This window comes from Electrona antarctica (assembly GCF_951216825.1).
Source record: "Electrona antarctica genome assembly, contig: scaffold_377, whole genome shotgun sequence".
Taxonomy (NCBI): domain Eukaryota; kingdom Metazoa; phylum Chordata; class Actinopteri; order Myctophiformes; family Myctophidae; genus Electrona; species Electrona antarctica.
In genome coordinates, this window is record NW_027637103.1 from 89,471 (window position 1) to 107,173 (window position 17,703).

At 44.5% G+C, this 17,703-nt stretch overlaps 1 protein-coding gene across 3 annotated transcripts; it reads left to right on the forward strand.

Annotated features, from left to right (window-relative positions):
• The first annotated feature begins 1,987 nt into the window (after window positions 1-1,987).
• ccnd1 (cyclin D1) lies at window positions 1,988-16,831 on the forward strand. Of its 3 annotated transcripts, none has more exons than XR_013789474.1 (6): window positions 1,988-2,419; window positions 4,069-4,284; window positions 8,270-8,429; window positions 11,117-11,265; window positions 13,165-14,204; window positions 14,260-16,831. XR_013789474.1 is itself a non-coding variant. In XM_079531976.1 (5 exons), the coding sequence occupies exons 1-5, from the start codon at window positions 2,222-2,224 to the stop codon at window positions 13,327-13,329; spliced, it is 888 nt and encodes a 295-aa protein (XP_079388102.1). In that variant the 5' UTR covers window positions 1,988-2,221; the 3' UTR covers window positions 13,330-16,831. The 3 variants fall into 3 exon arrangements, 1 of the variants encoding a protein (XP_079388102.1); XR_013789475.1 differs by having other exon boundaries at window positions 13,165-14,196; window positions 14,251-16,831; XM_079531976.1 differs by having other exon boundaries at window positions 13,165-16,831.
• Window positions 16,832-17,703: the final 872 nt, after the last annotated feature.

Sequence of the window (17,703 nt, forward strand, 5' to 3'; positions counted from 1 at the left end):
TGTGAAAAGCTCCAATTCATATTGAAACTAGATTAAAATGTGTACGATTTACACACAAAGTGGTGTCGTCTGCTTTTAGCTCCACTGGAGAACGGAAGACGGTGTAGTGGGTGTACTTTGAGGCGACATTGAGGCGTTTCCTGCCGAGTTGTGAGTTTTTTTTTCCTCACATTGTTTGATGGGACTGTTGATGGTTTCACTGGTTCTGGTGGCTCTGTGTGTGTGTGTGTGTGTGTGTGTGTGTGTGTGTGTGTGTGTGTGTGTGTGTGTGTGTGTGTGTGTGTGTGTGTGTGTGTGTGTGTGTGTGTTTGTGTGTGCGCGTGTGTGTTCCTTCACACAGGGAACATTAGTTTTGTAACTTCTGGGCCCATGCGGACGGATCAACGTGACACGGATCAATTGTACAGAGGGTGTTCTGGAAGGGAGCGCGCCGCAATAACAGGACTTTGATAGGGTTATCAATAACAGGACTTTGATAGGGTTATCAATAAACATTGAGAGCTTCAATTTCCAGTGAACTGAACTTTTCCCCACATGAAAAGTTTATGCCGACATCTGCCTAGTAACAGCAATTCCTCCCATTGGTGCAACCCCAGTCTCCTCCCGCTTCTCGTGTGTGTGTGTGTGTGTGTGTGTGTGTGTGTGTGTGTGTGTGTGTGTGTGTGTGTGTGTGTGTGTGTGTGTGTGTGTCTGCTGAGTGTGTATGTGTTAGAGAGAAAGACTTTAAACATTTACAAGGCAGTCTACTTTCTCAACAGTTATTTTCATAAGCATTTTGTGTTGCAGTACATAATAGCCTACACACTCATCAAACCCCCACACAAATTCAACACACAAACACCACTGTAAACAACCTAAACATGCAAGCACGTCCGATTCAAAATGAGCTGAAAGTGAAGTATGTGTTATGTTCTCGTTGTACAGGTTGTGTATAGTTGTAGATGTGTTTTGCCTGTAGGTATATATTGTACATCAAGTGAGTGTAATAATGTGACATTGTTGTGACTGTGACAGAAGCCCTCAGACTCGGACCCGTCCGTCCCGTCCACAAGTCTTTTTTTTTTTTGTACACATGGAAGTGGAATATTGTGTCATTCGGGGTCGGAATAAACCAGCAGCATTGTGTGAATAAAGAGGCTGGTCTTATAATGGTCCATGTGCTCACCTCATGTCTGCATGGGAGGGAGGAGAGGGGAGGGGGTCCCTGTGTGCTGCTGCTGCTGCTGGCACAGTACACACTGCCCCCTAGTAGCCGCTTGAGTCCACACACACACACACACACACACACACACACACACACACACACACACACACACACACACACACACACACACACACACACACACACTAGTGAGCTCCCCTGCCTCCCCTGGGCAGATCGAGCAGCAGACCACCGGCCCAGAATCCTGATGCAGACGCTGGGCCGGCAGCCAGAATAGACTCCCCCCCCCCCTCCTCCCCCTCCCCCACCACCAAGCTCCTCGCCCCGCCCCCCCCTCTCACCCCCCCCCCCCCCCCCCCCCCCCCACCGACCGTCCGCCACCACGGAATCCAGGGACCTTCCATTACCATACCTATAGGATATAAGGAGAGGGAGGGGGAGACTTTTTTTTTTCTTCAGGAGAAGCGAGGTGGGGGAGGGGGGAGAGACGGGGGGGGGGGGGGTGCTTCTAGAAATCTAGAGTTTATCCTCCTCTCTCTCTCTCTCTCTCTCTATAGACTCTCCTTCCTAGCGCGCTCCCTCGCAGACTGCCCGTCGCTTTGATCTCCCCCCGCCGGTCCCCCATGCACTCCCTCCCCTCCTCTCTCTCTCTCTCTCTCTCTCTCTCCCCCGCCCACCCCCCTCCGTTAACAACAGCTGACGTCACCGCGCAGAACGCTCGCCCCCGCGTTCCTCTCTCTCTCTCTCTCTCTCTCTCTCTCTCTCTCTCTCTCTCTCTCTCGCCCTGAAAGCGAGGTTTTGTGTGTGCGGGCTGTGCGGGTCGGCGCTCAGAGGACTGTAGGACACCGGAGGAGACGCAAGCAAGCAGCAGAGCCAGAGCATCCAGACACTATAAAACAAACCAGGAACAAAAGTCATAATACCTCTCCTCTCCTGCTCTACTCACACAAACTTTAGATCACTCTCCTCCTCCTCCTCCTTGATCAGAGTAAGGGAACAGAGAAGAACAACAAAGAAGAATATTGTTAACAACAATAATAATAAACTAATAATAATAACATGGAACACCAGCTGCTGTGTTGCGAAGTGGATACGATCCGGAGGGCTTACCAGGACGTGAACCTTCTCAATGACCGGGTGCTGCACACTCTGCTGCGGGCAGAGGAGAGCTACCTGCCCGCTCCCAACTACTTCAAGTGTGTTCAGAAAGAGATCGTTCCCAAGATGAGGAAAATAGTTGCGACGTGGATGCTGGAGGTTTGTTTTTTTATTAGACTATACATTAAAAAAAGGCTTGGTCTTTTTTGTATTTGTTCCCCCTTCTTCCTGACTGCGGAGTGCTGCTTTTTTGTGTGTGTTTTGGTAATGTGGAGACTTGTTGTGAGCATTGATGCACTTCGGACCTTAGATGGTGTTGGAATAACTAATAAAAAAGTCTTGTTTTGGGCTCATCGTGCGGTTTAATATCTTTATAATTGCACAGTGTGTCACTAGCATGCATGTTACATAAACGTTCCGAAAACTATGTCCTCGTGTGTGTGTATGTGTGTGTGTATGTGTGTGTGTGTGTGTGTGTGTGTGTGTGTGTGTGCTGCGCTGGGTGGTCCCTAACCAGACATATGACTTATTAGCAACAGGACATGTTACAATTTAGATCACGATCACGACGCCTTTTATCACTCGTCAATCCTCTGCATTTCTCGGAATCTCGTGAAAATGTAATTACGTGGGAAGGGGGAGAGAAGGAAAAAAAATATTCCAAATTAACAGCAATGTACACGTATGCAGTCTGGCCCGTGCCAGTATTACGCGCCATCTTTGTTGTCGTACGAGAAGCATTTTAATATCATTAAAAATCCCTAACAATGCCAGAAATGACAATAAGCCAGTCCACTGACCGACAACCGTGTCTATATCATAAGCCGTGTGTGTGCCCGCACCTGTGGCGTGTTCTGCGTGTACGAACTTGTAAAGTTTTGTTTTGGTTTATGCGAATCGTGTTCGTGTCTTCGGCGATCTGGTCGCGAAAAAACGCACTTTTCCTCCAAAAACGCCGGAATCAGAGCGATTTAAACAGTCGGCTTTGATAGTTCAGCCCTTTGTCAACATTTACATGCCGTTTTGGACGGATTCCGTCGTGGGCTTCTATTTTTTATTAATTTCCGAAAGTGTGCGCTCCGCGACCCGGACGGAGATGTCGCACGGTCCACGTGAAGGCACCACGTCGTGGAAATTAAATTGTTTTAATGTTTTCCTGCGCGACAATTCGACACATCTCGGTCCCACCCGATAAAGCATGCCACAAGGAACATTTACATGCCAATTATGTGCACCGGGGCAATTTTTAAATATTTATAATTATTTTTTGAAAAGATGACGAAGTTGAAAATGGAGAGTGAAACTTGCGTTGACGCCACCTTTGTGTGTGAGACAGAACTGACTGGAAACTAATTTCCCCCGACTGTTATGATAAGTGCGTTATTATTATACAATAATGCCATCGATTTGTAAGATTGTGGGCTTTCGGTGCCGGGCCTGTGGATGCCTGTGAATTAGGCTATATCAGTGGATTATGCAGTTAAATCACGCGTCACATACATACATTATTCCAAAGAAGGATTGCACGCACTTTTAATGTTTCTCGCCCCTTTACATTGAACTATTTCGTTTGGGGCTCGGCCATATTAAAGGCTTACATGTCTCTATTGATCACCTATATGCAGTTTTGCACGTGTGCACAGCAGTGAAACGCAGTGTCAGTGTGACTCCTCGTGGGCGTCAAATGGACCCTCGCAGAGCCCATTTGACCCATTTCTGTGTGTCGCAGTTAACATTAAGACTGTGGCTTTGACAGGGCTGAGCATGCATGCTTGTTATTCCTGTCTTAATTGCCGCTCCTCCAACAGGTCTGCGAGGAGCAGAAATGCGAGGAGGAGGTTTTTCCCTTGGCTATGAACTACTTGGACAGATTTTTATCGGTGGAGCCCACGAGGAAAACCAGGCTCCAGCTGCTGGGAGCTACGTGTATGTTTCTGGCCTCCAAGATGAAAGAGACTGTGCCCTTAACGGCGGAGAAGCTGTGCATCTACACGGACAACTCGGTCCGGCCAGGGGAACTCTTGGTAAATTGAGCTGCTAGCTGCCCCTAAAACACGGTTCTCTTCCTAAACATGCATGCAGGGGATGTTGCATAACACACAGGGCCCACATGGGGCAGACATGATGCACTCACAGACAGACAGACAGACAGACAGACAGACAGACAGACAGGGGTCAAGAAAAAAGCACACAACGTTGTATAGGCAATATATACGAATACTTCACGTCACGTGGTGATGATGATGATGATGATGATAATAATTATAAAGCTTAATATAGCGGTAGGATATGTATACAAAATAAAAGCGTCTGGTTCATAATTTATGTGAGCCATTTAGGAAGTTGTTAAAGTCGAGGCTGAGATAGCAGGCAGTCTCTGAATGGCTGCCTGTTAACTTTCCCATGGTGACTGGCTGGGGAGGAAGGCCTCTCTCATTTCATGAATGGTCTCTGTCTGTGAGCCTGCCCTGCGACTCATGCTGCTGTCCAGGAATCACCCGGGCTTATAGCGACCCCCAGTGGCTGGGAAAACACATGGCAGAGATAGCGTGCTCGCGCGTGCGTGCGTGTGACTGTGCGTGAGTGTGAGTGTGTGTGTGTGAAAGAGAGAGATGTGATGGAGTTGTATATGTGCTGCATATGTTCCATTGCATATTAGTCTATTAGAGCAAGGGTACCCGAACCTTTCAGCCCATGACTCCCCCAAATAATCATATTTTAATGTATTTATAGGAGCCCACCCCAACCTGACAAGCACTTGGAATTGTAGGAATTATACAATTAGTTTGACTCGGTTCCACAGATATAAATATTGTGGGGGAAAATAGCCAAACTACAAGCTCACAACACCTCGCAACTTGGATCGGCTATCTTCACAATGTTTGCCTCTTTCTTGCGTATAATATTCGACAATTTTGTATTAAAAAGAAATGCAGAAGTGCAGATGTAAACACTTATAGGCCTATTGTATATTGGTTTGTGTGTGTGTGTGTGTGTGTGTGTGTGTGTGTGTGTGTGTGTGTGTGTGTGTGTGTGTGTGTGTGTGTCTTATCTCGGTGCCATGCGTCCCTTACATGTGGTGTCTGGTCAGCGGTCATCGCCATGTTGCCTTGTGGTGGACATTTTTGTCAACGTTCCATTTTTGCCACGGACATACGAAATGAGTGTACAATAAATATAACCAGAAACACATAAATAGATGACCATAACAGGTCTGTAACTATGGAACCAAATGGACCCTTACGGTTCCTGGTTCCATTTCAACACTCTCAGAGTTAAGGGGGTCCTTGCAAATAACACATTTGAGAACAACTAGCACTAGTTGGACTCCTAATGTGCCGTAGTGTCATAGTAAATAGAACCACTAGCACTAGTTGGACTCCTAATGTGCCATACTGTCATAGAACCACTAGCACTAGTTGGACTCCTAATGTGCCTTAGTGTCATAGTAAATAGAACCACTAGCACTAGTGGACTCCTAATGTGCCTTAGTGTCATAGTAAATAGAACCACTAGCACTAGTTGGACTCCTAATGTGCCTTAGTGTCATAGTAAATAGAACCACTAGCACTAGTGGACTCCTAATGTGCCTTAGTGTCATAGAACCACTAGCACTAGTGGACTCCTAATGTGCCTTAGTGTCATAGAACCACTAGCACTAGTTGGACTCCTAATGTGCCATACTGTCATAGAACCACTAGCACTAGTTGGACTCCTAATGTGCCTTAGTGTCATAGAACCACTAGCACTAGTTGGACTCCTAATGTGCCATACTGTCATAGAACCACTAGCACTAGTTGGACTCCTAATGTGCCTTAGTGTCATAGAACCACTAGCACTAGTTGGACTCCTAATGTGCCTTAGTGTCATAGAACCACTAGCACTAGTTGGACTCCTAATGTGCCTTAGTGTCATAGAACCACTAGCACTAGTTGGACTCCTAATGTGCCTTAGTGTCATAGAACCACTAGCACTAGTTGGACTCCTAATGTGCCTTAGTGTCATAGAACCACTAGCACTAGTTGGACTCCTAATGTGCCTTAGTGTCATAGAACCACTAGCACTAGTTGGACTCCTAATGTGCCATACTGTCATAGAACCACTAACAATAAATAATGTGCCATACTGTCATAGTAGTCACTAGTGGACTCCTAATGTGCCATACTGTCATAGTAGTCACTAGTGGACTCCTAATGTGCCATACTGTCATAGTAGTCACTAGTGGACTCCTAATGTGCCATACTGTCATAGAACCACTAGCACTAGTTGGACTCTTAATGTGCCATACTGTCATAGTAGTCACTAGTGGACTCCTAATGTGCCATACTGTCATAGAACCACTAGCACTAGTTGGACTCCTAATGTGCCATACTGTCATAGTAGTCACTAGTGGACTCCTAATGTGCCATACTGTCATAGTAGTCACTATTGGACTCCTAATGTGCCATACTGTCATAGTAGTCACTATTGGACTCCTAATGTGCCATACTGTCATAGTAGTCACTATTGGACTCCTAATGTGCCATACTGTCATAGTAGTCACTAGTGGACTCCTAATGTGCCATACTGTCATAGTAGTCACTAGTGGACTCCTAATGTGCCATACTGTCATAGTAGTCACTATTGGACTCCTAATGTGCCATACTGTCATAGTAGTCACTAGTGGACTCCTAATGTGCCATACTGTCATAGTAGTCACTAGTGGACTCCTAATGTGCCATACTGTCATAGTAGTCACTAATGGACTCCTAATGTGCCATACTGTCATAGTAGTCACTATTGGACTCCTAATGTGCCATACTGTCATAGTAGTCACTATTGGACTCCTAATGTGCCATACTGTCATAGTAGTCACTAGTGGACTCCTAATGTGCCATACTGTCATAGTAGTCACTAGTGGACTCCTAATGTGCCTTACTGTCATAGTAGTCACTAGTGGACTCCTAATGTGCCATACTGTCATAGTAGTCACTATTGGACTCCTAATGTGCCATACTGTCATAGTAGTCACTATTGGACTCCTAATGTGCCATACTGTCATAGTAGTCACTATTGGACTCCTAATGTGCCATACTGTCATAGTAGTCACTATTGGACTCCTAATGTGCCATACTGTCATAGTAGTCACTATTGGACTCCTAATGTGCCATACTGTCATAGTAGTCACTAGTTGGACTCCTAATGTGCCATACTGTCATAGTAGTCACTAGTGGACTCCTAATGTGCCATACTGTCATAGTAGTCACTAGTGGACTCCTAATGTGCCATACTGTCATAGTAGTCACTAGTGGACTCCTAATGTGCCATACTGTCATAGTAGTCACTAGTGGACTCCTAATGTGCCATACTGTCATAGTAGTCACTAGTGGACTCATAATGTGCCATACTGTCATAGTAGTCACTAGTGGACTCCTAATGTGCCATACTGTCATAGTAGTCACTAGTGGACTCCTAATGTGCCATACTGTCATAGTAGTCACTAGTGGACTCCTAATGTGCCATACTGTCATAGTAGTCACTAGTGGACTCCTAATGTGCCATACTGTCATAGTAGTCACTAGTGGACTCCTAATGTGCCTTACTGTCATAGTAGTCACTAGTGGACTCCTAATGTGCCATACTGTCATAGTAGTCACTATTGGACTCCTAATGTGCCATACTGTCATAGTAGTCACTAGTGGACTCCTAATGTGCCATACTGTCATAGTAGTCACTAGTGGACTCCTAATGTGCCATACTGTCATAGTAGTCACTAGTGGACTCCTAATGTGCCATACTGTCATAGTAGTCACTAGTGGACTCCTAATGTGCCATACTGTCATAGTAAATAATTGTCATACATATATTCTGGAGAAAACCTGGAGATTGACATTCATTAAGTGGGTGTTATGATCAACATTATAATGGTGTGTAAAACAGAAAATCTAAACATTTGCCGGACAAGACCAAGTCTTTACGGACCTGTTGGTGACCCCTGTGTCTGGTGTGTTCCCCCTCCTCCCCGTGTAGCATATGGAGCTGCTGGTTCTAAACAAGCTGAAGTGGGACCTGGCGTCGGTCACGCCTCACGACTTCATCGAGCACTTCCTGTCAAAGCTGAACATCCACTCTAGCACCAAGTCGATCCTCAGGAAGCACGCCCAGACGTTCGTGGCCCTCTGCGCTACAGGTACGACTACGACACGCACGCAGGCAGGCCCACAAAGTCACTTGTTTCTCCACATTGTACGGCTTGTCATGTGGCGGCGGCGTGTCATATGGACGAAGCATAGATTAACCCATTTAGGCCTGACGTCGAAATAAAAAAAAAACGTTCGCTCTGAAAGAATATATATTCAAAGATTTGTGCCGCATTTTTACGATTTTTCAAAAATAGCAGACCTACTACTATCTGCTATTTTTCAATAGCTAAAGTATAACATAATGCTTTAAAACACCAAAAGGGGATTCCGCCCAAAATGGGTTAAATGAGGCATTAAAGTTGAAACACGAAATGTATTTGCATGTCGAGGGTTAACGTGTCTGCTTTTCCCCTGTGGATGAAAAACAACAAAATGCAAACAGTAAGAAAAATAAAATAACTGTCAACAAGCATAATAATAATAATTGGAATTGCTACATAGTTTAGACAGTTTTTGGTTTAGACTAGTCATTGGTTAGACCAGTCATTAGTCCTACAACTACAACCTATCTCAAACCCTCACCCTAACCCTAACCTCCCACGGGGCGGCACACCTAAAGCTAACCTTAAGGGGTGCATACTTAGTTTAGACTAGTCATTGGTTAGACATGGGTTAAGGTTAGGTTTAGGTGTGCTGCCCCGTGGGAGATTAGGGTGAGGGTTTGAGATAGGTTGTAGTTGTAGGACTAATGACTGGTCTAACCAATGACTAGTCTAAACCAAGTACTGTCTAAACTAAGTACTGCACCCAACCTTAACCCATGTCTAACCAATGACTAGTCTAAACTAAGTATGCACCCCGCTATGTAGATTCGGATACAGGTGCACCAAGCTGCTATACATTTAAATACGATTAAAAAAGGCTTGATATTTGGTCTCAAACATTTAATGTGTAATTTTTCGGATAGCTGTTTCAGAATAGTTACTGTATAGTGTTGCTCGTGCTCCTGCGGTAAACGTTAAACGCGTCACAGAGGTATGAGACATTTGTGGGAGAGCGCTGATTGGTCACGTTTTCCTTTGATCTGCGAGAGATGCTATTTTTTTTATGACAGGATTATTCATTGGTCGCGGGGTGTGTTTATGCAGTGAAAATGGTCGTTTCTGCCGTGCGGCAATCGGTTCGTCTCAGCAGCACGTGTGTGTCTCTTAACTTAAGCACTTAAATCCCTGTAGTCCCAGAGAACTGGACGGGAATGTCTTTGCCAAACATAGCAGATCTAGAAGCTCCTTGTATATCTGCTATTTTTGGCGAATGATTCCTCCAGAATATGGAGGCCGGAGTCCCCCAGGGCTGTGTACTAGGCCCCCCTCCTGTTTTTATTTTTAGATCAGCTATTTTGGCCGAATGTTCACCCCCAGAACAGGGACTGCTGGCCCCAAGTGGTAATGATGATGGCTGCAAACTGAAGGGGGCGCTCTCGCACTGCATTATGATTCCCCCTTAACTACCCACCACTACTGTATTTAATCTTGAACTACCCACCACTACTGTAGTTAATCTTGAACTACCCACCACTACTGTATTTAATCTTGAACTACCCACCACTACTGTATTTAATCTTGAACTACCCACCACTACTGTATTTAATCTTGAACTACCCACCACTACTGTAGTTAATCTTGAACTACCCACCACTACTGTATTTAATCTTGAACTACCCACCACTACTGTATTTAATCTTGAACTACCCACCACTACTGTATTTAATCTTGAACTACCCACCACTACTGTATTTAATCTTGAACTACCCACCACTACTGTAGTTAATCTTGAACTACCCACCACTACTGTATTTAATCTTGAACTACCCACCACTACTGTATTTAATCTTGAACTACCCACCACTACTGTATTTAACACAATCCACAAGATATCTCGAGGAAAGCTATTATTACCATCTGGGCCATATCCACGAGATACATGAGATTTGATTAAAAAATATTATTGGTACCTTTTTTTCCCGCTTCCGTTAGCTTCCATTGCTAGCCTCCACAGGCCTCCCATTATAGAAACAGCCTACATGATCCACGGTACACGTGCACACACACAGGGTTATGTGTTTTCTTCTGCTCAAAATGGGACAACGTACCATGTTTGCGACCTTATAAAACATTCATCCGTGCTCACGCTGAGAAAATGTATCCACCACGACTACAGACTACAGATACGGAGGCTATCACTTCCGGGTCGGGCGGATGTGGCTCTTCTTCTTTGCTTATGTCACGCATTTCACTGGCACTCGCCTCACGATCTGGTCTATGGTAACGGCATGGAATGGGTTAATGTCAGACAGTCGGGTCCAGGTGACACTGTGTCACGACATCCCAGCTGGATGGTGTTAACTGATCCCTTTTTCCTGTCCTTGTTGTTCACTAGAATCATTTCAATGGCGTTTGAGTTTATTTTTCATATCAATTTTGGTTGTGGTTTGTTTTTTTGTGTTGGTCCGACATGCGTCGTGCTTGCGGTTAGGTTAGGGTAGGGTGTCGGTCTAATGACAGTCGGACCAATAGTATTTCAGAACTAAAGCCTGTACTCACCAACATGGCCACAACAGGGACGACAGGGTAAAAGCAGCTAATGCATTTTCACACACACCTCCTCTGAGCGTTCTGTGTTGGTCTAAACCCCTCCCCTCTCCCCTCTCCCCTCTCGGTGTGTTGTTGTGCAGACGTGAACTTCATCGCCAGTCCTCCGTCCATGGTGGCAGCAGGCAGCGTGGTGGCAGCCGTACAGGGACTCTACCTGAAGAGCCAGGACGCCTCGCTCTCCTCCGAGAACCTCACCAACTTCCTGTCACAGGTCATACGCAGCGACCCGGTACGTCAGGGAGAGACGCACGCGCATGCACGCACAAGCTTGTACTGTAGATAGTCTATTTCCCACAATATTTATCTGTGGAACCGAGACAAACACAATTGAATGCCTCAATTATGGGGGGGTATTCAGTTCAAATATGATTATTTTGGGGGGGTCCCCACTCCCCAGTTCAAATATGATTATTTGAAAAGGTCTGAAAAGGTTGAGAACCTCTATGCAAGGTTCGCTATTATCTTCCTGTTCTTCCATGTACACCAAATCTCTTGAAAAAATAACCACCGTAAAAGTAGCTTAAGTAAGAAGCATGAATCTACATCCATGTATTTATGTGCATGTCTACTTGTTTTCCACGGAGTAGCTCAGCCTGTTGTTGGTTCACCAGGGTTCATGTCACAGACCTCGGACCTTGCACTTTGTTAGCCGCACTGGATAAGAGTGTCTGCTAAATGCCTAAATTGCAAAATGGAGACAAACACACCCACGCATGCACGCACGCACGCACACACGCACGCACGCACACACACACAAACATTAGATGCAAGCATTCGGTTTTTTTGGCATGTCATTATAGGAGAGATCAACACATTTTTAACAATTTCATAAAGTTCCAAAGAACTTCAAAACATTTCTTACAAGACTGGCTATTTTACCTACTATCGTACGATTAATACTATACTGGGCATTTCATAAAGGGGGGCTTCTGCGAAAGTAGCCAATCTACAAGCTCTCACACTGCGTCTCAACACTCATGTTGTCATCTTGTACATCTTTGCCAGAGAGACTTGATGTAGAGGGGGAAAAGGAGGGGACCCAAGTACATACAGTACAATGCATGACAGATGTATACATGGAGATATTGAGCAATTTACAATTTACAATTTAGGCATTTAGCAGACGCTCTTAATCCAGAGCGACTTACATTAAGCAATAACAAAAGCATGGCATACATCACATATATAAAAAGTAGTTATCATGAATCATGCGCAAACTAAGAACGTAACAGTGGAGTATCTATGTTAACTATACATACTATACTATATAATATATTATACATGTGTACTATAAAGTGCTATGACTACATAAAGTGCAATTCTAGAGCTGTCTACGTAACAAGCTTTAAAATACTATCTAAGTCTACATAATGTGCTATCTAAGGGGCTAGGCTAGGGCAAGTGCTACGGGCCATGGTGGAGTCTGAAGAGGTGGGTTTTCAGACTACGGCGGGCAAAGGGAAAAGTTGACAAAAACATCCAAACCATGAAATACCACATGTGAAAACAGAAACATAGCGTGTCACACTGGATCATGTTCCCATGGATTATTCTTTTACTACCAAATGAGTCTTGCCTGATCAGACGATCAGTGATCTCTGGCCACGGCTACTGAGGTGATGTCTGGTAACATCTAAATTCAATGTAGACGTTGTATAACCAGTGCCGTTTAGATGAGAGTTGTGACAACTCGGTTCACTTCACGGGGTCAGTCCAACATAGACTTCTATTGGCGAAGAGCAACAGCCCAGCTTTAATGATCTTAAATCCCTTTATTTTAAATCGTTTTTTTAAGTAATAGTTCAAGATAAACATTACAGAGACTTTAGTTGTTACTGTACAATACTTTAAAACAGTTGTCATGTTGCACACATGCTTAAAATTGCTGATATTTGCACCGCCCTCTTTGAAAACAATGTATTTCAAACTCCAGCTTGTCACACTCACAGGGCTGCATGAACAGCGCTCGAGCGCTGTTTTCCTTTGTACTTTTACTAAAGTAAAATGTTGAGTGAACCGAGTAGCTATCTATATAATAATAATAATAATAATGTGGTATTGGTACGTTTGCTAAAACGAGTTCTGTGTTCCGTGTTCTGATCATGTGACCTCCTCCTCCTCCAATCAGGACTGTCTGCGGTCGTGTCAGGAGCAGATCGAGTCGCTGCTGGAGTCCAGCCTGCGTGCGGCACAGCAGCAGCAGCATCACGCCGTCTCCACGGAAACCAAGCGCGTGGACGAGGACGTGGACCTGTCGAGCACGCCCACCGACGTCAGAGACATCAACATCTGATTGGCCGATCTGCGCCCCCACCCCCCCGCGCCCCCCGGGGCGGCGATGTTACATTTTGCGATCACTTGCAGACCTCACCTGTATGGCCAGTCGGAGAGAGAAAGAGAAAGAGAGAGAGAGAAAGGCCTTCTGGGTATAAAGAGACGGTGGGAGGAGCCTGGGAGAATGACTTCCCCCCCTATATGAATATGGATGCCCCGCCTATTTTGTAACCCGGCCTTGTCCTCGTTGGCCAATGATGGCCTGCATCTTGCCCGCCCACTGCGCCCTGTCTCGACACCTCAACGTTACCTGCCTGTTTTAGGTTTGCCACGAGACGGGACCCATATTAAGCAGTCTCTGGTCTTTCAAGACAATACCACCATGGAACCCTCCCTCCCCACCACCCCCTCACACACGCACGCACACACGCACGCACACACACACACACACACGCACGCACGCACGCACACACACACGCGCACGCACACACACACACACACACACACACACACACACACCTACCCCGGCTGGGGCGAAAAACTAAGAAAGAAAGAGAGATGGTGGCGTAACGTCTAAGCCCCATAAACATAGACATTGTTTTCTTATATATGCCCTGATATATTAAACTTAGGATTTTTAAATTACCAGACTTTGCCCTCGCCTACTAAACCATCTCAAGAGTAGGACTGTAGTCTGTTTTTAGCCTTTTTTTTCTCCTCTTCTTTCTATTTTATTTTATTTTTAATCTGACGTCTTATTAAAGAGAAGGGGCTTATTGTTTGTTTATGTTAGTGTCCAGTATGCCTAATTTATGCTCTGAAAACACTAGTTCTGCAAACTCCCGCGCCGTGCGGTGAGCTTCTAGACCTGTTCTTTTCGGCCGGAGTGTGAAGGTGCTGAAGCCTCCCTGTGGTGCTGAAGGTGCTGAAGGTGCTGAAGGTGCTGAAGGTGCTGAAGCCTCCCTGTGGTGTCTTGTTGTGCCGACACTCATCATGTATCCCTGCTTGCTTGTGTGTTCGTTTAGTCACTTTATTATGTTATCACGTTAGAACTCGTTCAGAATTATTCCTGCCTCTTCTCTTTAAAGCTGGGCTGGGGCTTCACGGGGCAACAGTGTGTCGTGTAGTATATCGTGACGCCGCGCCGCTCTGTTGGCGCCTTTGAGGGTGACTGTGGGTCGCCGGTGTCAGGTTTTGGACGACTTGAAACCGCTCATAGCTACAGACAAATGAGTATACTGCCTACAAACCTTATATAGTCCAGTTTGTGTATGATTATTACTCATTCAGCTAGCTATGATTAATAAGCTTAAAATCCATCATGTATACACACACATTCCTGGCGGAGCAAACCCACAGGCCACAGTTTTTTCTTTCTTCCTTTGTTTGATGTAGTTATATATATATATATATATATATATATATATATATATACATATATATATGTCTCTTACCTTCTAATACCATTCCAATTTTGTTTTCTAAAAAAAAAAAGAAAGAAAAAAAGCACTTTTGGTCAGCTTCGCTGGCTCATGTAAAAAAAAGAAAAGAAAAGAAAATCACATTGAGTTGGTAAGGCAACAAAAAATGGAATGGGGGATGGAGCGGGTATCTTAGCTACGGTGGGACTGCTTTGAAGAGGAGAACAGATGCCTGCAAAAAAGAAAAAACTAAAACAAAGGTTCTCCCTCCGATTGTACGTGATCCATGTTAAAGGGACACGCTAGTGTGGTTCTGACAGGATCCACTCTGGAAACCTCACCCCCACTCTAATGAACATGAGGGTTTACCTCCCAGGAGGGCTGGGAAATGTATAGATATGGTGATATGAGACTAGATTGTGTCTGGGATATTGGGATATCGTAATGTGTTATGACCTAAGTGTTGTCTTTTTCCTGGTTGTAATCACGCAAGCCTTAGCAGATCGAGCAGATCTACAAGCTCACGAACGCGTACGTTTGGATTGGCTTGTAGACCTGGCTATTTTTTGACGATATATATATTTTTTGAAAGTAAATTGTCGCAAAAACACGACATTATCGCCACAATACGATATTATTGTCACGATATCGATATTGAGGTATATTTGGTCATAAAATGTTGTCCATATCGCCACGGCCCTACCTCCGAGGGATCATTGCAGCTTCTCCCCAGCGCTGTTAAGACCCTGCCCATGTGTTTTGGGGAAAGGGGATTGGGGGGTGGGGGGGGGGGTTATGGGAGTGTTTAGACTACGGAGACGATTTTGCACAAACCTAAAGACATGGGCTGTGTTTTGCGGCTTGCCTAAGAAACATAGCGAGAGCGAAGACGGGCAAGAATGAGAGACGGAGGAGGAGAGAGACGGAACGGAGGAGGTATTAAAGACGTTGAAAGTGACAAAGAGAGGCAAAAAAAAATGTTTTTTTTTTTAATGGCTCGAAAGCGTTTCTTAATGCTGTGGAGCTCAATTAGGTCTCTGATTGTATAATAAAAGGACACAGAGTAGGAGTGAAACACTCCTTGTTATTCAGCTGCTATGGAAACGAAATCCCAGCTACGTGTAAAAAAAACAAACAAACATAAAGAAAACTAATGACGAAAAAAAAGAAACAATGCTTTTCTCCTATTGTGTTGCTGCTACATTTTTTTTGTTTTGTTTTTATACATATAAATGTCAATATACTGCTATGCTAGTTTGAATTTTCTCATAGAAAATTATGTTATTGACATCCTTGCTTGTTGTTTTTATGTAGATTTTTATGTGATCAGTTGTGTATAATTACTTAATATTGATTTTCTGTGCTATTCCAAAAAAGAAAAAAAGAGGAAAATTGTAGATAAAAAGGTTTTGATCCACAATACCTCATATGACAGTCAAGATTTATCTCTAATTTTTAGTCAGTTTTTTTGTTTTGTTTTGTTAGTTATTATTCTATTTGTACGTGTTGGTTCAGTGCATACTAGCTCTGTTGAAACTGCTTGTTTGATGGAAGCCAACCAGACACGGCTGTGGTTTGATATACTGGTGCCATAACAAAAAAGTGGGATTATGTACAACTCTTGTTGAGTGTTATGCCTGATTTATACTCGGTCGCACGCCGCGGGCGCATACCGGAAACAGCCTATTCACCAGCTCACGCCGTGTCTCGGTGCGGCGCTCCGTGAGCTAATAAATAGGCTATACTTCCGGCGCCCCCCGACACTGGCGCGCAGGTAAAATCAAGCTTTTAAGCTGTCTCCGTGATAGAGACTTGATCCCTTCCCTTCCCCTTTTTCTATTTATGAAAATGTTTTTCTTTTCTTTTTCTTATTTTTTTTTATTTTTTGCTCCAGTTTTCAAACCGTCAACGAGTGGATATGTTGTTTGTATGTAAATAGACAGATAGGTGTCATGCTTGGTATTAAAGCCATAGACCTTACAAATCATTCCACAGTTGACTCTACTTCATGCCAGTTGCAACCGGGAGGCACAGTGTGTATTCATATTTGTGTTGACTGCACAATAAAAAAACAAAAACAAGTTGAAGCAATCTTGAAAACCCTGCCGTCTGTCTGCATGTTGTCCATACACCTTTAACACACCTTTAACATGTTGTCCATACACCTTTAACACACCTTTAACATGTTGTCCATACACCTTTAACACACCTTTAACATGTTGTCCATACACCTTTAACACACCTTTAACATGTTGTCCATACACCTTTAACACACCTTTAACATGTTGTCCATACACCTTTAACACGTGTATTTGCAATTCACCCTCCGTCTGTCCGAGTGTCCGTCCGTCCCTCTGAAACTACACACACTCCCTGAAGGCCAGAGCAGAACCTCTGCCCCACATTTTCCATATATAGATGAATCCACAGCGTGGTTTTCCTTTTTCATAAATAACATCTATCACACTATAATGGATATTCTCAAATGCCTTTGATGTGTGTGAGGACAGAGGACCGTCTTAACCCATTTTGGGGCGGGAACCCCTTTTGGTGTTAGCATTATGTTATGCTTTAGCTATTGAAAAATAGCAGATCTACAAGCTCATAGCTTGTAGGTCTGCTATTTTTGAAAAATCGAAGAACCACTGAAACATAGCTTTTTCAGAAAACTGTCAGGATGTAGAAGACATTTTTAGAATCTGATCTCAGGTCAAAATGGGTTAAGGCCTATTCATAGTCTGGATTTTCGGTGGTGAGGTGACCACCGCTCCGGTGGTGAGCTGACCACCGGAGCTGAAATAACGTTGAGCGGTGGTGAGTAAAAACTGAGAGAAGGGCTGGATCGGTGGCGGTGGTTTGCTCTTCACGTCATGTTGTAGTTCGGTGGTCACCCCACCACCGAAAATCCAGACTATGTATGAGCCTTTAGCGACTGGAATAGGTTGCAGCCAGTCTACCAGAAGGTGTATTTA